Source organism: Cucurbita pepo, chromosome 15, assembly GCF_057944985.1.
Source record: "Cucurbita pepo subsp. pepo isolate OVF chromosome 15, ASM5794498v1, whole genome shotgun sequence".
Lineage (NCBI taxonomy): Eukaryota > Viridiplantae > Streptophyta > Magnoliopsida > Cucurbitales > Cucurbitaceae > Cucurbita > Cucurbita pepo.
Window position 1 is genome coordinate 4136178 of NC_141812.1, and position 22464 is coordinate 4158641.

Below are 22464 nucleotides of genomic sequence, written 5' to 3' on the forward strand. Positions count from 1 at the left end.
TGGAGGACGAAATAGCTACAAAAGCCTCACAAGGCAATCAATCTCATACTAATTTAAGAATTAATATCAATAATAAACCCAAAAAAACACACACAAATCTTGGTTCAAGAGCTCTTTGTGTCTGTGCATTCATGGCTCACCACATAGTTCATTAATGTCTTCAAAAGAAGAACGTATATCAAAAGATCTCTATCTTGGATGAACTATTTTTCTTTCCACCCTTTCCCACCAGTCAAAGAACAAAGATTTGTAAGAAGAAAGTGGTGAAGAAGCCATCTTTTTACCACTTTTGACTGCGCATGAACTATAGTTTTACAGGAATTCTAAAGCCAACATTTGGCCAGTAAAAATTACTTTTACGAATAGCTCGCTCTTTCCTGAAAACATCGTTCTAATAACTTGTGTACGAGGACAGCAGACTACAACAATCGAGTTCGTAACACATCTAGGGTGTTAGGTTATGGAGCCTTTTGGTATCATCTTTAACTGTACATACCTGAAGTCATTAATATAAACCTCTAGCTAATATTCTTCCTTGCATTTTCTCACTCCTGTGTTTTGTGTTCATCTAGATCGGGTGTGTGCATTGTTGTGCGATCCTAACATAGGGATTTCGGAAATCCAATGAGGATTAAGCTCTTTTTTATTTTTTGTTTCTTTTTTTCTGATAAATAAGAGTACGAGTCTAGAAACGAACCTGGGGTGAATTGCAATTCTTGTCCCTCCTACCACAGAGTGAAAGGAATCTATCATAGTGCAACAGCAAGGGGCATTTATCACTCAAAACTGAACCTTCATAGGCTTCTTTCAGAAGTACTGTACTCCTTGCACCTTTATTAGTGATGTAGAAGATTCCTTGATGCTTTAACAAGCACAGCAATAGTTTTGATGGAAGAAGAAACTCCCTATGAAATGCATCCAATTGTGTTGATCTCATCCTTTTTTCCATTGTCAAGCTTAGAAACTCGTGAAGAACAGCAACGACTCTCTTTCTTGCCTTCGGATCAGCTGCGTCAAATCTCCTCGCGTTCAAGTATGGAGAAGGAAAATCCATTTTCTGCCACCTTTCAAGATGTTCAAGGTAACTCATGTTTGGCCTAAAGCCTGGAGGAAAACACATCTTGAATGCAAATGGACCAGAAAAGTTGCCATCCTTCGATATTCGAACTCTTTTTCGATTCTCACAAGAAGATACATCTCTGGCTCTACCGAAACCTTCCTCCCGAGCACTGATTGCAAGCGAAGAATCCCAATTCTCCAAATGTAGGTGGGCTTTCCCATCAACTTCCTTCACTGAAAAGAATTCAGGGTACTCAGGAATCAATGAAGTTTTGAAGTCACAAGGCAAACCCAATTCAGACGCGATGAACTCTATATTTTCGAGCGGTACTCGACAGTCAACCGATAGCATCAACAGCTTCCTCAAATTCTTAACTACAATTGGTTCCATTGCACTCTTAACCTTATGTTCTTCACTAGCAATCTTTTCAGCTTTATTGGTGAGCCTAACATAAGGCCTTCTACAGCTTCCAGAATCAACATAAAAAATCGAAGAGTACTTCTCAATAACAGCCATGAAATTCCATTTTTGGACAAATCCCACTTCTTTCTCCAAGTCCCTCAAGAATATAAACTTGTGCTTTTGAGATTGGATAATGTTTATAAGCTTCAGTATAAGGGACGGCTTTTTCTGCAACTCCATAACTTTGTCAAGTTCATCAACTCTATAATATATTTTCCTCTTCGGTCTCATTCCACCGCTAGATTTGTGCCTCAACAAGACCCAAAGAAAACCTGACTCCTTATGATTAAAAACATGTATTCCACGATTTAGGCGTAGAAACATAGTTTTTCCATTCATTTTAAACCCTAAACTCTGTTAGAACATTTATCAAACAGTTCGTGGGCAACATCGAAAAATCCCCTCATCGAACCATCCTACATCCGATTATCAGATTTCGGAATCAACAATGTTTTCTTGCAAATATTTTTCTGAAACATGGCGAAATGAAAGCTTTGAAAACGCTAAATTAAGGACTCGGACCTATAAACAACCAAAATCCAGAAGAAAAAAAGTTGAAAAGCTTTACGTTTACAATACTCTGAAAATGCTTCGAAAGTTGCAGAGCATCATCGCAATCTAGAGTGGGAGGAACGAAGACAGGAAGAATCATGCACCGACGAAGGTAAAGAAGCAGAGATTCAGCAATGAAAACAAGTAGATAGTACAGGAGATTCACCTCGCGAAGATGAATAAGGCGCCGGCGTTTTTAGATTCGATTTCTATCGAAAATATTTTGAAGAATTCTTAGTCTGAAGATGTCATCTGTGCTAGAAATCAGCCGAGGGGATCCAAAATGTTTATGGTGTTTACAAAATTTGAACCACTTTAAATAATTTTTGTGAAATGCCCCAAATTACACCTACAAAAATCTAAAATATCTCACATGAATACTCTACCTATGGGTGTACATTCAACCACGGTCCGACCGTCCGAACCAACTCAACTCGAACTATAGGGTTGGGTTGGGTTGGGTTGGGTTAGGTTAACATTTCGAGTAGAGTCCGAACCAACTCAACTCGAACTATAGGGTTGGATTGGGTTGGGTTGGGTTGGGTTGGGTTGAGTTGGGTTAACATTTCGAGTAGAGTTGGGTTCATTTTTTGTTAACCTTGGTTTGGTTTCGAGTTAATGGGCAAAATCAACTCCAGCCAAATAAAAATATATAAATAAGTATCTTTCAATTCAAATATATTTATATATTTTTTATTTTTGTTATATATATGTATTTAAAACATATTTTAAATTATAATGTATTTATTATATATTTTTTGCAACGTTATTATATCACACGTATATATATTTATATTTTTCTAAAAGTTTAGGATTCTGTTCCCGATTTGATTCCATTGGACGGTACCAACGAAATCGAGTGCGAACACCCATTTCATTTTTTATTGAATTAACCGATCAACTTGCTTTTCATCAAACATTTATTTTGGATTTCAGTAATTTTCGAAAAAAAAAAATTCAATTAAAAAAATATATTTTTTTTTTGTTATATACAGTACCTTTGAATTAATTATTTTTATTTTATTGTTTATTTAATTTGTTGATATATTTTTGTATTTTTGTTACTCTAACTGATTCTCAAGAAATGTTTGTATTTAGTTGTCATTTTCGTTCCTTGTTTTTTATTGATTTTTTTTTTTTTTTTTTTTTGTCAATAATTATAAATAGATTTGTGTTTATTTGTGAACTTTTAATACATTTTATCTGAATAATTATAAATTGTGATAAATAAAACATAAATAAAACTTAAAAAAAAAAAATTTGACAACACAACCCGAACCCAACAATAGAGGGTTGGGTTGGGTTGTGAAAAGTTTCGGGTTGAGTTGGGTTACCAATCCAACCAACCCGAACTTTTGGGTTGGGTCAAAAAAAGCCCCCAACCCGGACCATGTACACCTCTAACTCTACCCTAGTCAGTATTTAAGAATCCGCTCATGAAATTCTAATAAATTTGAAAGAAAATTCACGAACAAGTAAATAAATATTTTTTTTCGATTCATTCTCAAGTTGAATACTTCATTCAAGAATTGTTTTTGATCCAATCCGTAGGAATCAGTAGAAACAACAAATCTCGTATGATAAATTAGATCTAGCTCGGTTATTGATCTATCATTTCTTGAAATTTCTCTGATTCAAAATCGTGGTGTAACATGCATCTCTTCCTATTCCTGTATGGAATAGATGAAATAAACATATAAATAGATTTTGTGTGAAGCTCGTAATGCATTTATTTGTGTCAATGGTTTATTCGTAACCGCTCAAGATATCAACTTACACCATTTTGTGAAAATGGTTGATAAAACATAACAAATAGCTAACAACAGGTTTCTCTCGAAATGAGCTATTGAACTCTAGTTTGAATGGATTTGAAAACATGTCTCTAGTATGATTAATAGCATGTTATATAAAACATATTATCTAAGTGAACCCGTCATGTCTCTTTGTGAACCCGTCATGTCTCTTAGTGAACCCGTCATGAGCGGTAGGGGTCCTCAGTAGTACCTTGACGGTTGACAAATTGAGATCATGTCTCGAGAGTCTAGTGTTGGGATTTATTTTTTATTATTTTATTTACAATTTAACATTATCGAAAATCTAAGGTTATTAATGTAATTTTGAACAGTACGTGGTTGACATACTCTTATCATGTTCACGTAATAACCTAAAGGGTCTATAGTAGATGGATACAGTTGGGTGTCTTATCTGGGTCTGTCATGACCCGATTTTCGAGGTTTTGAAACTCGGACCGTGACTAAAAAGACGAAAGCGAAAACAATTAAAAAGAAATTAAAAGAGATGTAGAATAAAAGATGAAAATTCAATAAAATTAATACACAAGAAGAGAAAAGTTTAATTTCAAATACAACGAAGGAGTTACAAATATAAAAAGAAATTCGAAAGACTCCAAAATGACTGAAAATGGACTGACGCTTCGAAACGACCCTTTTGTGACCGCACAGCTTTCGAACGCTCCTCCACCTCGACCGACAACCAACAAACACCTGAAAGAGATAGGAAAACAAGGATGAGTATAAAAATTATACAAAGTAAGTCACCTACTTGTAGACTCTCATCACATTCTAGACTTAACAGATTCCCACGGGCTTCTCATTGGCTCTAGGAAGTTTGGTTCTGGTCTTATCCCCTTGGGGCTATTATGGTTCTCCGTCCTTTCATTTAAACCCTAAGAGTTCCTTATGTCGAGTTGTGAATGACTGGTGACCTAGGGGAGCTTCCTCAAGCATGACTTATGAGACTACTTGGTATCTTACCCAAGGGTGAACGGCAACCACCTAGGTCCATAATAGTCTCCCTCATCGGGAAGGACCTACCCCTCCCTTATCCCATTCAGCTAAATGGTATGTACGACGTGGACTCACATTTTCCATGTGAAACGATTAAGAGTAGTGGATTCTGATCAGGAACCCCCTGGTCCCCCACAAAGTTATGACACCGTTCACACACTTACAGTTTAAAGAAACTCCTAAGGTGGTTCGTACGCCGTGGTGGTCTGTTAAATTTCTAAGGGAAAGGTTAGGTTACATAAATATGCAAAGTAAACCTACAAGATATGACCATTAATTTCATTATTATATTATTACTTTCTCTAACTCTATCTTATTGAATTTTTAAAGAATTATCGTGATTTCTAATTTTTTTAAATAATTGTTTTTTGTTTTGAATTGAATTATTATTTTTATACTTGTTTTCATATCGATCGAACAACATGAATCTTCACATGTCACGCCACGTATATTGTGTTAGTATGTTCACTTTATATCTATGAAATATTGATAAGTCATGTACGTTAATCATGAAAGATATGTCCAATATATGTATGCATGTCTCATAAGAACGCTATGTCATAAAAAAATAGAGGTATAACTTGTATCATAAGTATCTGTCATGATTTGAAATTATGGACTTCATGTCACGTGCATCGAAATACTTTCTTGTTAATGATTAATATGGACACGTACATTATGATATTATGCACACCATAATATTATACGGGCTCCTTTCCTTCTATGGTATCGACAATGTGAGTGTGCACTAGGTCGAAGGCAAGCCTAAGGGGGACGTATACGAGTCCACCTAGTGGGCTGTGTGTTGGAAAGTTCTACACATCTAACTTTACCTTAACGGAAAAATAGAATTGAAGATCATGATGTTTTTATGAAATGATAGGTCCCAACATGATTGCATGTGATTGTATTTGTCTAACCTAACGGTGTGGCTACATATGGAATATTTCCTTAAATACTCAAGCCACATGCTACTTCTTTTTCAGGTAAATGTAAGACACCTTTATACACACACGAATGACTTTGTTGGAAAGATCTCCCCCAACATAACTGTTCTTCGGTGGCATTAAAAAAAATAAAATAAAACGAGGTCGCTAGAAAAAGGGCGCAAGAATTCCGACGACTCGCCAGGATTCTTGCACTCTCACCCTACACGTTTCCCCCCGACGTCAATAATACGCCAACGACCTTTAGCTGTACCTCACAGAACTCACTTGCAAAGAGCAATATCATGATACAGAGGGGAAATGAGGGAGAAGAAGAAAAGACTATTGAGTTAACTCACGACGTCAAAAACCACCCCGTTGAGACTCATGGCGCTGTATAGTGTAGATAACGTCATGGAAGAGAGGCCTAACAAGCCAAAAAGAACACCACGATGCACATGGATGATTATTATTGAAGGATGTCGTAGCTTTACCGACCAATAGGTTAAACTAATGGCTAGTGGCAACTTTTTTATTTTTTTTTATTTCTTACTATTTTACAAATTATTATTATAATTCTCATAATATCTATAATTAATAATTTAATTTGATAATTTTATTAGAATTATTTATTTAAAAAGGATTATTAAGACATTATTTATCATATATTTATTAATAAATAAAAATAAAAATAAAAGTATAATTTATTCATATGGATATTTTAAAGCTATTTTAAACAAAATCCAAAAACTCTTAATGGTCGAATATATGATGAAATTAATACTACAAAATTTCCCGTTTTAACCCTCTTAGTTAGGCTGAGTAGCTGTAAGCGCAAAGGGGTATTACGGTCATTTACATGACTCGAGATTTTCTCTTTCTCCACCTACGCCCTTAGCAGAGCTGCAGAATAAATATTTCCACTCAGTACTGTTAACTATAAACCAATTTTGCTCTGCAGCTGACGAATTCCTTCTCCCATGGCGGCCATTTCAATGGACTCCGCGTCGGCCATCTCTCTGAGACCTACTTCTTCCGAATTCTCCTTCAAAATCCTGAGTTACTCCAAATCTTCATCTCTATCATTTTCTTCCTTTACGAAATCCCAAGGCTACAATCACGAGATCAGGAAAGCGTCTCTCTCTATCAAAAGCATCGCTGGAACGAGTTCTGGTCCCTCGTTTTCTAGAAAGAATTCTACTACTTCAAAGATTATATCCGGGTGTGCACGCATTGTTCTTTTTAAATTTTTGCTGTATGTTTTCTTTTCGTAGTTTCGTATAGCCAATCTAGTCGTTGTTCTCTTTTAGCTTAGAGGTTAGGTTTCTTGTGGAAGTTTGAAGGACGTTTTCACCGGTTAGCATGGAGAAGATTTCAGGAATTGGAACCGGTCGTGATTAGGTGGAAATATGCTTTTGTATGATCGTTTCATGCTAAAAGGATCACGCTCGAGAAGATTGGTATTTTGAGACAAGAAGTAAAATTGTGCTTTCAGATTATCTGCTAGTGTTTAGAATAATGGGAAGAATATTTCTGCTTAAGAACTCCGTGATGGATGCATGGATCATTAAAGAAAATGATGAGCTACTGATTGATTGATTGATTGATTGATTTGGACCTATGAGTTACGTCGTGGGAGTTATTCCCGATGTTTGACTCACAGTTCTGAAGGTTTCGGCAGTAACTTTTAGGTTTAAGAAAGAGAACTCAAGGGCCTAGACTTTGTGAGAGGTTACTTGTGAAGTTGTTATTATTATTGTTTTTTGGTTTGTCACATTACGATCAAAGTAAAGCAAGGTGAAATGAATCAACTAAATGATGTAATGTCTACCAAATACCAGAGAAATGATAAAAGCATTGGGGCCATTCAATTGAACTGAAATTAAAACAATATTAGAGACGTGAAATAGGCAAAAATCGACCTAGGGGAAATTCTCCAGGATCCCGATTCAGCGAAGCTGACGTCCTTTTTTCCTCTCAACCTCATATGAAAACTATTCAGCAATCATATCAACTAAATTTCAGTTCCCATCTTCACCATCAATAAAAGGACTGTGACAAGATGGAGCATGCAAGAATTAATGATCATTAATGATGTTTAGTTTTTTTGGTAGATTTTCTGTTTTCTCTGGCCTTGGTGTCTAAGATTTTTTATAATTATTCGTTAGGACTTATTTTACTTGAGTGGAGTCTCTTCTTGTAGTTGACAAGTACACCCTTTTTGTGGATTTTTCCCTTTTTTATAAGCTCCTGTATTCTTTCATTGTTTCTCAATGAAGGTAAGGTATTTCATTAAAAAAGGAAAAGAAAGATTAATCACTTCAAATTCTCTACAAATAGCACCATCTTCTATCTTAGTAGTTTCGCAAGACCCTTTATTTAATCTAATTCAAAACACTGGTAATGCATCTCAGTTGATGGAACCTGAATTTATCATAGTATGGCTTTTCTTTTTCCTGGTGGAGCAGTTATGTTCTGTGGGGATTTAAGTTAGAAATTGGGTGGAACTGAAAAAAAAGAAAAAGAAAAAAAAAGGATAAAACAAACTGTTGCTTTGGGTTTTGTTTCATTTTTAATTTTGATTGTTCTTTGTAACTTCCTACTGATTGACCACACTTTGAGGACAAGGTATACTCTGGGGCGAAGTAGTGTTAGGCTTAGCTTTATATGGATATTACATATCAAGCATATTCGATTTTTGTTGGACTTAATTGATGGCCATCTGGTTTCATCATCTGAAATTTAAGTATTATTAATGTGTTTGTTCCATTTAGTAAATTTCATTTTTGAATGAATCGTAATTGACAATCCTGCGATAGAAACAAAACTATGAAGTGTCAGTACTTGCTATATCATAGATCATTTCCAACCAATCAGACTAAAATTCTAAGTTTTGTAACGAGTGATGATTGGGGTTTTGATGGATGATGGATCTATGTTCTATGTTGCTTTGATATTGTCTGTTACCGTGGTCAATCAGACGATCAAAATTTTAAAATTTTAAAAAATTACACAAATTTGGTTGTGACGACACTGTTCAAATTATGTTACTGATGAAGATGGTATTGTTAGTAGAATTTAATCCATTGGATGCCTATTTTCATGTAAATACTTATGTGGTGCATCCTATCATGTTTCCAGGGTGAGACGTCATACAATTTCTGTGTTTGTTGGTGATGAAAGTGGAATGATTAATCGTATAGCTGGCGTTTTTGCTAGAAGAGGGTATAACATTGAATCACTTGCCGTTGGCCTGAATAAGGACAAGGCTCTTTTCACCATAGTTGTCTCCGGAACTGAAAAGGTGTTAGAACAAGTTATTGAGCAGCTCCACAAGCTTGTGAATGTTCTGAAGGTTCTCGTTTTTAATTATGGTTCAGCACATATATTTAGCCCTTCCATTCTTGTAGGAACAATTTTAGGAACTGCCTCATAGATCTAATCTTCTCATCAGGTTGAAGACATCTCCAGTGTGCAACAGGTGGAACGTGAACTAATGCTTATAAAAATAAATGCTGACCCGGCATATCGTGCTGAGGTAGTTTGTAGGCAATTTTTGTATTCAGAATTTCCTATATCCTTAAGGCTAGTCATTTGATTTATTTCTACTACTCTCAACTAACATTCTTTCTTGATTTCCTTTTGTTTTTCTTTTTAGATTAAGAGGTTAGTGGACATCTTCAGAGCGAAAATTGTAGATATCTCAGATGATTCGGTAACAATTGAGGTGAGATTAGGATTCTCCCTCTCAAAAGAACTCATGCAATTTTGTTAGGTAACTGTGAGACTTTTACCTTAATCTGTTGCTATGTTTAGCCTGTTAAACTGCCTGGGGTTTGTGCGATGTTGTGGGGTTTGTGGAGGAAAAAAATCAATAGAACATTTAAAGTAATGGAGAGGGGCCCTTCTCTAGTTTCTATGTTTCTCTTTGAGTGTTAGTGAGACAATATTTTTGTAATTGTTCGTTAGTTCTTATTTTACTCGCTTGGAGTATTTTCTTTATTATTACGTCCTTTTGCGGGGTTTTTTTTAAGGATATTTGTATTATTTCTTTTTTTATCTATGAAAGTTTAGTTCTTTGTAGGGGAGGGAAAAAAAAAAAAAAAAAAAGAGAGAGAGAAGAAGAAAATGTAACTCTAGATATTCAAGTATTTTTCTGCATTCTGCAGATATCAATTATATCCCAGTTTTGCTTTTCTTGCCCCCTTCCTTGAGGCCTCAGTATCTGTATTGCTTTAAGGCTATTTGTATCGTGTAGGTAACTGGGGATCCAGGGAAGATGGTTGCTTTCCAAAGAAATTTAAGCAAATTTGGAATTAGAGAAATTGCTAGAACTGGAAAGGTCAGTAACTTGCTTAATCTTAAATCTTTTAAAATATTATTCTCTTTTCCCATTTTTGTATAATCTTGTTAAATTTTGCCTGCTAAGTATATAATTTTTCTTTGACTTTGATGTGTAAACCCTTTTCATGTTCTTTCGCAACATTATAGAGCTTCCAGATTTTTCCCTACTACAAAGACTTATCAATTGAGTCCCACCGTCCACAATAATCCATAGTAGTTTTTATGTACAATGGATTTTTTTTTTTCAATATTCTCGTCTCTGTGCTAAAAAGAACTTCGATCAAGCCTGAAGCTATGAAGGAAGGCTCCATAAACAACGGAAAAAACAAACAACGTCACAAAAAACACCTGACTAGAAAAGGAAGGAAGCAACAACACCCCATAAAAAGAAAATCGAACAGTCCAAAAAATCCTGCCAAAATACCAAAAAGAACTTGTTAAAGTATACATAATACATATACATACACACACACACACACAGATATATATATATACATACTATAGATGTGAATATAGGAGCTCATTAGTTTTTTCCTTTATTGTAATTTTACTATTCTTAGATCAGGGCTTCCATGTAAGCCCGTATAGATTAACTCTAATGTATAGAATGAGAATGAGAGTTCTCATATACCGTTGTAAAGCTCTTCAAACATGCTTTACACTGAATTTCATAGGCAAAAGGCCAATGAACAGAGAGTAATTTTAGGTCGAAAAACGCTTAACTCATGAATAACTGAACCAAAAAGCATGAAAACTTTGCAGAGACGTCTATAATACTATTCCTAACACGTTTTCAAAACTTCACAGCATTTCAACGGGTGTACAAAAAGATGTTATTAAAGGGTTCTAGTATTTAAACTTCAGCTTTAAAGAACAAGTCACAAAACATGCTAGATACCTTTAACCCTGTCTCTCATATCAATATAAGGATTTTCAAGAAAGGGTACCAACTCTTATAGTGCAGCTGAATCCATGAAAATCCAAAATAACAGTCAGTGAAGAATAATCATGAACGGATAATTCCCTCAATCTACAACCTAAGTTCTTCAAACAAAGATGTGAAACTGAGCTTTTGTTTTGAGAGTAACTCCTTAATGGGAGACTTGAGGGTCTTCAGGAAATAGTGTCTCGAGAAAGGTTCAGCATCGCCAATCATCTTCTCCGAGTTCAAATCTCAAACACAATGGTGTGTGTGCAATGTTGTTCTTAATTTGAGTAAGTTTGCTAATTGAGAGAAGATTGTATGGGAGGTTTGGAACATGTAGAACAGTTTTTAATACTAAATCATTAGAAACACAGACGTTTTCAGTTCCTACTACTTTAGAGATAATGCCATGAGCAATTTTGACTTCAGATTGATTTATACGAAGAGATTAGTTAACAAAGAGATATCACTTGTCATATGATCTGAGGCACCGAAGTCTTCAATCCATGTACTAAAATTGTATGTTGTTTTTTTAAGAGCATGAAGGAAGTTACTTGTTTGGGCTACTGATTCTGTTTTTCCTCGGGCGCCTTTTGAGTGGAATTGGTTTGTCCAAGTAGTTTTTGAAGAAGTTCCAGTTGCTCTTTAGTGAATAGGTTAGATTATTTCCAGGCTCACATTACCTTTTGATAGTATGCTTGCTTTTAAGGTTTTTCCTCGTCTGTTGTCCATTTCTTTGTTTGGCTTCCAATCAGGTGGTTATCCATGAATATCCCAACACACCTCCTTAGTATGTCCTGTTCTTTTTTTGTAGTGCTCACCATTGTCTACTTTTTCATGTTCGACTTTCATTTCCAGGGTAGTTAATTTCGATTAGAGTAACTTTCAGGAGAATTAGGTGTGCTACCACATTTAACGGTGCATGAGAGTTCCTAACAACTAAGGCAAATCCCTCAGTTTCAGACTTCCATGAGAACTAGATGTGCTACCTCATTTCAGTTTTTGAACCCACATACAAAATCAAATTAATGCTATAGATGTATATCCTTAATTAAGTATGCCTTTTATCATTTTTATTATTTCTTAAGAAACTGAAAAAGGTATATTCCATGAAAAAGATAGAGAATCTAGAAGAAAGCAATGGGCTACTACTGCCAGGATTTTGCTCTCTTAGTTGGATTAATGCTTTCACAAAGGTTTCCCTCCAACAACTGTCAAGACCGACTGAGGTTGTCGAGATCGACTGAGGTTAGGTGTGCTCTAATGGATAAAATTGATGAAACTGACAAGCCGGTGGTAGGGTGGATGACCAGCGACTTAATAGGTCCTCTGGAATCCAATGAACAACAACGTTTAGGTGATTATTAAAAAGTGACCTTAAGGAGTTGGTTCTCAAGGAACAACGTATTTGGCTGTAGAATTTCAAACTCCAGTGGCTTAATGAGGGAGATGAAAGTTCCAAGCTGCTTGTGTTGAAGCGAGACAAATCCTAGATGCAGTCTTACTGGCCTCTGAAACAGTGGGTGATTCAGTCTTTGGTGCTCAAAAAAGGCATATTTTTTAAGCTAGATTATATGAAGGCTTATGGCAAAGCCGTCTGGTCCTATTTGGACTTTATCTTTGAAAGGAAAGGTATTGGAAATAAGGGGAGGAGGTGGATGATGGCCTATCTCCCTATGGTGAATTTCTCCATTTTTTTAAGTGGCAGACCCCGGAGAAAAATTGTGGCAAAGAGAGGGTTGAGACAGGGGACCCTCTTTCCCCATTTTCCCACCCTGATGGGGGATACTCTTAGTAGACTGGTTAATTTTTGCTGTGAGGGGATAACTCTGAAGTGGATTGAATAGGAAAAGGAGGGTGATGGTTTACTATGTGGATGACACTACAATTTTCTGTCCAGTTGAGAGGAAATTTTTAAAAAATTGGTGGCTTATCATCGCCCTTTTATTCGAGCACAATATGTTTGAGCAGCCTAGTTTACCACTTCTCTTTATTAAGAGCCTCAGTGGGAGTTATCAAGATAAAGGAAAAGTTGGTGAGAGAGATCTTCTGGGGAAATGGAGAGGGCTGCTCCACATCGCTGGTGGCAGCTGAGAGAAACATGGGTGTAACCACCCTGTAAGTTGGGGCAGAACTTTTCACTGAGATATGGAGGCCTGCCTTGTTCCTCAAATGGTTGTGGCGGTTTATTTGTGAGGATAAATCTCTTTGGATGTGAGTATTTATTGTATTGATCAACAAGGATGGTGCTCTCTTCCTCCCAAAGGCAAAGCTAAAGGTAGGCCTTGGTTCGGTTGACATAGCAACAAATGGTGCTTATTTCCACTATATTTTTGAATTTTAAGGTGAATTACAGATTTTCTTGGCATTCGTTTGAAGCAAGATGAAACCATTATGAATTGTTGGAAGAATGAGGAAAACGATTGGGATCTTGGCTTTAGAAGGGGCCTCTTTGATTGGGAGCTTTCCATTTAGTGTCTTTGGTGTTAAAAAAAAAAAAAAAAAAGGAAAGAAGAAAGAAATTCTCAGTTTCTTTTGAAAAACTCATGAAGGTACTTTCTTCCACGGCCAAGGGAGAATCCTTTGGGTTAATGCAGTGATGGCGCTTCTTTGGAGAAATAAAGGAACATTCCAAAAGAAGGCTGCTAGTTGCATTTAGTTTTGGGATTTAGTTAGAATTTTTGCTGGGTGTTCTCCTTCAAAGTCTTTTGTAATTATAATTTCTCTTATATCTTTGCTAGTTGGAGTTCTATCAATCCCCTGGCTCGGTTGGCATGTCTCATTTCCCACCTTTTTGTACTTTACCTTTGGATAATGAAAGTTATTTTTCTTATCGATTTTGTTTTTATAAATTTATGATTGTAGTTAAAAAAATAGTTTGAAGCTGTATAAATTCCGTAAAGAACAACATAAAATACAAATTTTAAAGTTCACCTAGAAACTTGATGTTCATTAAGAACTAGTATTATACTTTTACTCTAAATATAACTGTTTAAAATTTTAATCTAAATTTGTATCAAGATTTTTACTCGCCTATATTTTGCAAGTTCCAATTTTATATCTTATGTATCATATATTTCAATCACGTTTGTATCATTTAAAGAAAAAATATTTTAATGCTACATCACATTAGTAAACTATTAATGAACTATAACTACGGTCAATAGGAAATTAATTGAAGAATGTTATTATATTAGTGACAAATTGAAATTTTGGATATGTTCGGTTCGAAACTAATTGGTTGGATACAAAATTATATATTTGCAGTTTTTGATTTCATGAATTAGTAATATTTGAAATCTTTTTCATCTTGTAGATTGCTTTGAGAAGAGAAAAGCTAGGTGCTTCCGCACCGTTTTGGCGATACTCTGCAGCTTCTTATCCAGATCTCGAAGAAAAGATGCCTGTTAATGCTTCCATGGGAATCGAAAATAAAGCATTCAACGGTGAACTGAGTGAATCCAATTCATCAGTAAGGAGTTTTCCCGCATTCTGGTTTTTGTCCTGAATAGATATACCTCATTGCATCTTTTGTATTGAAACTATGATTGTATATCCTATAACAAGATTGATCTAATTATAATTTTTTTTTCCAATTATGAATCTGGAACCACCTACTAGACATATTTGATGTTTATTAACATTTTCAAGATAGGTTATGTTAGTGGCTGGAAACATGTAGGGGCTTCTTTTATGATTTCCTTTTGTACACGTTACTTAGAACCACTTTTGGAAGATCTCATTGAATCTGTGTGGAAAGAGATATATTCTTGATAGTTCTTTTGTTGGAAGTTCTCCCTAGTAGTTGTTTATACCCTATTGTAGAAGGTCTCAAAAAAAATCCTTCGAATGCCTCTCATCTCCTAATTGGTATTTGGGCACAGAAGATAAACGATCAACTTTTCTTGCACTGCCTTCTCACTCAACATGCTTATGGTCTCCTTTTTCTAATGATGCTTTCCCAAAAATTTTGTAGACACCATGTAGCAAGTTTTCCGTGGTCATCTCTGAAAGAAGTTGAGGGTATATGGACAAAATTCCTTGAAAACAATAAGCTGGAAAGTTGGATTGTACAGAAACAGTAGAATGTTTCAGGGGCTGAGGGAATCGATTTGTGATATTTGGAAACTTATGTGTTTCATTAGTGGCTCTACTTGGAGCTCTTCATATCACATTGTATAGTTACGGTGTGGCTATTACTATTGAGATTTATTGAAGGAATAAAAATTGCTGGTACAGTGTTGGTAACTAATGAGTTATAGAGTATTGTAAAAGTGTGAATAAATGTGGTACCTAAATAAAATAGTTCTCGACAAAGTGGATGATAAAGTAGACTATATGCATATATTGGGTTTCACAAATGTTACACATGTATCAAGTATTTGATGCATGTCTATTGTCTTTAACGAATGTTTGACACTTGTCGAACAAATGTTAAGAGTGTTGAGTGGGGAAAAAAAGAAGAAAGAACAGGAAAGAAAGAAAAATAAATTTTTTATCAGATTGCTATGTTATTCTCTGTATGTCTATTACAGATACAAGCAAGTAAACTTCTAGTAATGTTTTCTTTCTCTATGAAGGGAGATGTATATCCCGTGGAGCAGTCAGATGAATTTACTATCAAACCAGTTCTTGATGCTCACTGGGGAGTACTCAATGACGAAGATGTAAGAAAAATTTGATACCTTTGATGCTTCAAAATTATCACTATTGTTATGGTTCTTAATGTCGGGTAGTGGTAGTTACATTATTTACTGCATAATTACTAATTTGGTAGAGTGCTGGATCGTATTTTGCCTTTTCATAGCATAATTCAAGGCTCCTTCTTTTCTATTCGAAACCATTATGGGCATTATAGGGAAATTATATGTTGTCATAGTTTGAGTAATGCTCCTGTATCTGTTTGCCACAACCACGTGGCTAGTTTATGCGTGTTCTATACGTTGAAAATTAAAGTGTTTGTTCATTTTACTGGAATCATTTTACTACGAAAAATTGCAGATGGATGGTCTTCGTTCACATACATTATCTATGCTAGTAAATGATGCTCCAGGTGTTCTTTATATTATCACTGGACTTTTTGCAAGAAGGGGGTATAATATTCAGGTATGTTTAAAATCTCACGGACTGAATCGTATCGATGTTTTGAGGACAACAGAATTATATTTCTTTTGATATTTCCTATCAGAGTTTTTTTAATCAAATCTAATGAATTCCTTGTTATCAGAGTTTAGCTGTTGGTCATGCAGAAGTTGAGGGTATTTCACGCATAACAACTGTTGTTCCAGGCACGGATGAATCAATCTACAAGTTGGTTCAACAACTTTATAGGCTGGTTGAGGTTCATGAGGTGAATATCATAAGCTTTTTCCCACAAAGTTCATCTTCATATGCACGTTTGTATCATATTTTCCTCATAAGCACAAATTTCTTCATGTGGTATTCGAGAATACCGACTTTATATGCTGCATTGATCCATGATTGGAACGATCTTGATTCTTGTGTGTTTTGAACAGTAGCAAGATATATATGCTTAGAGCTTTGGAGATCTTCCAATGTTCCATCTTTTCTTCTCTTCCAATTATAAGAGATTTAAACTTTTGTGTTTTTTGCCTTGCTTTTAAGAAACTGTCCTTGGACAAATTGTCTTCAAGGTTAGTAATCTTATCAGAACGCTCTATGAGTATGCACTCGATTCTCCTAATAAGCGAGAACATCTTTTCTTTTTCATTTTGGCAACAAAGGAGTAATTTTGAAATGCATTGTTTGGGCGGTCCACCACAAAGGGTCTAAATCCAATCAGTCTTGGTTATTCCTCTAGGTACGGGATCTGACCCACATTCCATTTTCGGAGCGGGAGCTGATGCTGATTAAAATTGCTGCAAATCCCTCTGCTAGACGTGATGTGCTTGATATTGCTCAAATATTTAGGGCCAAGGCAGTGGATGTCTCTGACCATACCGTAACACTTGAGGTACATAATTCTGAAACTGATACATTCTGCTGCGATTTTATTTTTGATAAAAATTCTGTTTTATCGGTAGTTAACTTATTGAGTCAATTAGTTTTAATTTTGAACTTCCACCATCCAATTTAGGGATAAAATTTATACATTTAGTAAATTGCGAGGCTATGTTTGCTAACGATTTTGTTTTTAGTTTTTTGTGTCGTGAAATTTGTAACGGTTTTCTCCCAATTTTCTTACTATAGTGGCTGTGTTTGATAACGATTTCATTTTTAGTTTTTGTGTTGTGAAATTTGTAATTGTTTTCTCCCAATTTTCATACTATAGTTATTGCTACTATCTTTTATTTTTTTAGTTTTCAAAACTTGATTTGGTTTTTTAAAACACGGGTAAATAAAAAAGCTTGAGTAGAAGTTGTGTTTATAAGCTTAATTTTCAAAAATAAAAAAATCAAATGCTTATCGAATAGGGCGAATCTAGTGGTACATCACATTAAATTGACTTCAACGGATACAATACTCATATAGTGATCATTGGGGCCTGTAGAAGAAGTCAATAACTTTAACAAAATAAATTAAAAATTATGGTGGTCATCTACATCGGAATTGATATTTTACTAGTTTTCTTGACAACCAAGTATAGTAACATCACTCTTGTCCCGCGAAACTAGTCGATATATACTAGTTGGTCCATTGACTTATAGTTAAGGATATATTAAGAGAAAACCTAATCCCCACAAAATTTCTCACATCGGTTAAGAAATAGACTTGATACTCATTTCATGTATAGTTAAGGATATACCAGAATAGTCATGTGTAGCCAAAACAACATCAAGAACATTATTAGTTTCTCCATGTATTTTTGTTCATATTTCAAGGAGGTCAAATTTGATTCAATAAATTGAAAAGTGTGTCATATAGAGCAACAATTTGTAGTGATGAATTTACTTGATACTCATTTCAGCTTACAGGAGATTTGCATAAGATGGTCGCACTCCAGAGGTTGTTAGAGCCTTATGGCATTTGTGAGGTTTGTACAGAATATCTGAATAAACTCCCTTTTCTCTCCTATTTGAGTTCATAGATAGATGATCTTGGGGTGTTCGTTACAGGTAGCGAGAACCGGACGAATAGCATTGGTGCGTGAGTCGGGAGTAGACTCGAAACATCTTCGTGGATACTCGTTTCCTTTGTAAGTTGAGGTGTGAGGGGCACGAAACATCGCGGTGTTACACTATGGATGATGCCAGAATATGTAAGAATGGTACCAAAAAGAAAAAGAAAAGAACTTTTCTGCATTGTGTTTATGAAGATACTCAGATGCCCTGGAGCTGACTGAAATGTTTGTTTTTTTTTTTTTTTTAAATTTAGGGGCAAATTAAAGAGAACTAGTTCTAACATTTTGTTTGTTAAATTTTTAATAATCTAAGATGGATATTGCTCTATTCTTTGTTTCAATTTGTTAATTAACATAATTTTTCATACTTAATTATTGATTTTTACTCTTGGGCTGTTTCATCTCTTAATGAATTATCAACTAAAATTTATGTACAAATGTCTTATAAATTGTAAGGATTAAAAAAAAAAAAAAAAAAAAAAAAAAACAGTCGCCGACCGTCTGAGGATTTGGCGAGGTGTTGGAATTCTCGGGTGACTCACCAGAAGACACCAACAAATCACGAATAATTTCCAAATGTTCTCCACGCACGACTACTTGTCATAAGCTCACATATAAGAAAAGGAAAGGTGAAATATAAAAAGAAAACGACGGAACGGTTTACCCTGTTGGATATAATCGCCGGTGAGATGGAAACTCCCTTCCTTTAGGTATATAAAGGTAGTGCAACACAATGGAAGAGAGGACTAACGAGCCATGGAACACTTTGATGGACACGAGCGATTACCACCAAAGTGGTGTTGTAGCTTTGCCGGCCAAGAGGATGAATTGGTTGCTAGAACAACCTTGAATGTATACATTTACAACACTCATGAAATTGTATGTGTTTGCATTTAACCCGTCAAGATATTTATTTGAAATACTCAAGTCACGTGCTACTTCTATAGTCTATCAGACGATATCGCAACTCAAGACGATGACACATGCATAGAGTAGTCACATTTGTTTTTTCTAGACATAGGCTAGGATAGGATCTAATCGTTCATTTATTTTATTTAGTCCATTGTTATGTCGTTTTAAAGATGCATTCAAACACACAAGTCCATAACTGTGTTTTAAGATGAAAGTTATGTTTTATAAAAGTTTGTATAAGAATATTCCGAGTTCAACATTCATTATATGTATACAGTAACGATCTTAGATTAGGTAGAAAATTTAGAGTCGTTACAAAAATTTTATTTTAAATTATGTAACGGGAACCATTAAAATTTTGGATATACGTGAAAGATTGATCGTCTTCAAATTTTTTTATTTTGGCTAAATTATTAAGAAAAGCTATTGTGATGATTGTTTTTTTGTAACAAAAATGACATTTATTAAAACCAATAAGACACCTCAAAAAGGACGTTGGTCGTGTTCTTCGCCAAATATCTCAAAAGCATTCATGAAGGAAATACTTTGAACATGGAGGACACTATCCAGACAGCTTTCTTAGCTAAATAATTAGCTACACAGTTACACTCTTTGGGCATAGAATAAGAGAACACGATCGCAACAACCAGCACTCGAATGAACATGTTGCGAAAATTCGTCAAACACGTAAACAACTAAGCTGCGGTATAGGTATTTCGCTCTTTTTGAGGATATTCATATCTTATATGGATTAATATGTATTCAACTTTGTGTAGCTCATGTTGGATGATGAAAGTTCCACGTCAGCTAATTTAGAGAATGATCATGAGTTTATAATCAAGGAATAATCTCTCGATTGGTTTGAGGCCTCTTGGAGTAGCCCGAAGCATAGTAAAAAATGACTAAGACTCCAAAGAAGTCGAGCCTCGATTAAGGGGAGACGTACTTTGTTCGAGGGGAGGTGTTGGATGACGAAAGTCCCACATCGGCAAGTTGGTTCAAAAATGTTTGAGCAATACAAAATTGTCCTTATTTTCACATCCAATCATTGGATTGTGATAGAATTTGACATCTTCTAGAAGACTCGAAGTTATTTAGATCCCACAGTTGACATTAAAAACCAAGGTCAACAGCACTCTCATCGGAGTAGATATTTACGACAATTATTCCAGAAAAGTTTAAAATAAAAAAGAGAAAATCTAGAACAATCAATGACGGTGCAAGCTTTAGTGATGAGGATTCCTAAAACTCGAGTGTGAAGCTTTTAGATTATAGGTTTTTTCTTCCTTGGATTTCTTCTAAATTTGAGGGTCACGGTTAATCATTTTCCCTTCTACCAACTCAACATGCTCCATATGAGATTTTCAACAAGGTTCATGATGGATTTGAGAGTTGAAAGTGTCCCAAACGTTTCCACCTCCATTAATGGTCGAGTTCCAAAGCTTGAAAATGCACTCTCCAAAGTGGTTGGGATTCAAACATTGATCCGAGGTGAGAATTGTTTCCTAGACTTTGTGATTTGGTGATATTTGAGTTTCATAAAATTTTAAAATTGATATCGAAGTAACGGTTACATATGGTATCGAACCAACGAAATCTAAACTCAGCTCAAGCAAACAACAATCCTATCTTTTATGTTATTTTATCACTTTTTAACTTCATTGTAACAATCCTATCTTTCTACCGAAATAGAATCCCTACTATATGCATGTCGTGATCTTTTTATACCGAAACATTTATTTCAAATAATTCATAAAACGATGTCATGGACTTAAATGTTCGCATTAAAAGCTTTAAATCATAGCAACAAAAAATAATCAATACGAAATATAAATAAAATAAACAAAATATTAAAATGATGCACTGATCTAATCTAAGAGCTACAAAATAAATAAAATGCAACTATCATATCAATCACAAGTTCCATGATCTTCAATGTGATGTCATCATCATCCGTACAAGGGTGTCTTGCCTTTACCTGAAATATAAGAATAACAGAAGACTTGAGTATTTTAAGAAATACTCAATAGGTGACTTCACTATTCTGGTCAGGGAATACAAACACACACAGAATGATGAGACCTATTATTTACAACCGTTTTCTCTTAGGCGGCTTTTCAGTCTGGGCAAATTGGATGTGTAGAACATCTCTACACACGACCCACATGTGCGAGCGTGGGTCCACCAGACATGTTCGCACACTCCTGGACCTGCTGGTCAGGCTAACATTTGCTAGATTGTTGCCAGACACTTGTTGGGAATAGCGACCGTTGTAGCATCATGGTAAACATGATAATCATTTTAGTCTTATGGTGTACACGTCCGTACTCATCATAAAGAGGAAGTATTCTAATGCATGTGAAAATACAATTATACATAAGGTCCCCACACTTTCCATCATGGCGTAATAAATAATGCAAGACAACCCCCATCCTTTCATCACATATTAAACTCGATAATATGCATACATAGCCTTTTATAAAATCATTTCATATATAACATAACTTTCAAATCATGCCACAGGGGTGTGCATCGTAGAGTTTCTTATTTCAAAATAGATCATTGCATAGCATAGAATATCATGGCCTAATATAACACATCTTATTACATCATTGCATCTCATAACATAACATAACTTATCGTAACATAACCTGACATCTCACATCACATCACATATTAAAGCATATCACACATATGCACGTGTCATCATACATAATAAATCCAACCAAACCGATAGTAGAGGCAATTACTTAGTTGGCCTAGGTTAAAGCTACTACGACCTCTTGATGGCTTAAATTGCTTTATGAAATTTAATTCTACCTATGTAGTTCCATACTCATAAATTAGAATTCTACTATGGAATTCGGTCACTTAATTTTGCATAAAAAATAATTTAAACTAGCTAAAAATAGCCATACTAAATAATTTAAACATGATTCCAAATAATTTAGTTACTCGTACTAACTTTAAACGCTTTTGAAGAGTTGAAACGAATAGGAAAGGGTCCGAGCGTATCAAATACAAGTCAAATCACCCGAAATGCCGACCTGGAATCGTAGTTTAAACTTATCTCCAAATAATTTAAACGAAGTATCCAAATAATTTAGGTAATCATACTAACTTTAAATGCTTCCAAAGAGTTGAAACTAATAGGAAAGAGTCCAAGCGTATCAAATCCAAGCCAAATCACCTGAATGCAACTTAGAGTCGTCCGTTAGGATCGCACAACAACGCACACACTCGATCAAGATGAACACAAATAACAGTAGAGAGAAAATTCAACGAAGAATATTGGCTAAAGGTTTTATTGACGACTTCATGTATGTACACCATAGAGAATACATAGAATGAAGAACGTACATTCTGATAGTACTGCATAGTACTGCATGGGTAAA

The 22464-nt window shown here is 35.1% G+C and overlaps 2 protein-coding genes across 3 annotated transcripts; one reads left to right on the forward strand and one right to left on the reverse strand.

Annotated features, from left to right (window-relative positions):
- On the reverse strand, positions 1–2385 carry LOC111776505 (Ubiquitin carboxyl-terminal hydrolase family protein). 2 transcript variants are annotated; one of them, XM_023655966.2, is made up of 2 exons: positions 2091–2385; positions 1–1938 (listed from the first exon to the last, which is right to left on the reverse strand). In XM_023655966.2, the coding sequence occupies exon 2, from the start codon at positions 1859–1861 to the stop codon at positions 686–688; it is 1176 nt and encodes a 391-aa protein (XP_023511734.1). In that variant the 5' UTR covers positions 1862–1938; positions 2091–2385; the 3' UTR covers positions 1–685. The 2 variants fall into 2 exon arrangements, with proteins under 2 accessions (XP_023511734.1, XP_023511735.1); XM_023655967.2 differs by having other exon boundaries at positions 2241–2369.
- Positions 2386–6721: 4336 nt separating this feature from the next.
- Positions 6722–18485, forward strand: LOC111811947 (acetolactate synthase small subunit 1, chloroplastic). Its single transcript, XM_023699023.2, has 12 exons — positions 6722–7029; positions 8949–9162; positions 9262–9345; positions 9466–9534; positions 10066–10149; positions 14393–14548; positions 15657–15743; positions 16078–16182; positions 16304–16426; positions 16898–17050; positions 18005–18070; positions 18153–18485. Exons 1-12 carry the CDS (start codon positions 6788–6790, stop codon positions 18234–18236), a joined length of 1467 nt encoding a protein of 488 aa, XP_023554791.2. The 5' UTR covers positions 6722–6787; the 3' UTR covers positions 18237–18485.
- Positions 18486–22464: the final 3979 nt, after the last annotated feature.

Excerpts from the sequence above, each read along its gene's own strand:
- LOC111776505 (XM_023655966.2), bottom strand. The coding sequence starts at position 1,861 with ATGAATGGAAAAACTATGTTTCTACGCCTAAATCGTGGAATACATGTT.
- LOC111811947 (XM_023699023.2), top strand. The coding sequence starts at position 6,788 with ATGGCGGCCATTTCAATGGACTCCGCGTCGGCCATCTCTCTGAGACCT. Across the intron at positions 7,030-8,948 it reads ACTTCAAAGATTATATCCGG|GGTGAGACGTCATACAATTT; the intron begins GTGTGCACGCAT and ends TCATGTTTCCAG. Across the intron at positions 9,535-10,065 it reads ATGATTCGGTAACAATTGAG|GTAACTGGGGATCCAGGGAA; the intron begins GTGAGATTAGGA and ends TGTATCGTGTAG.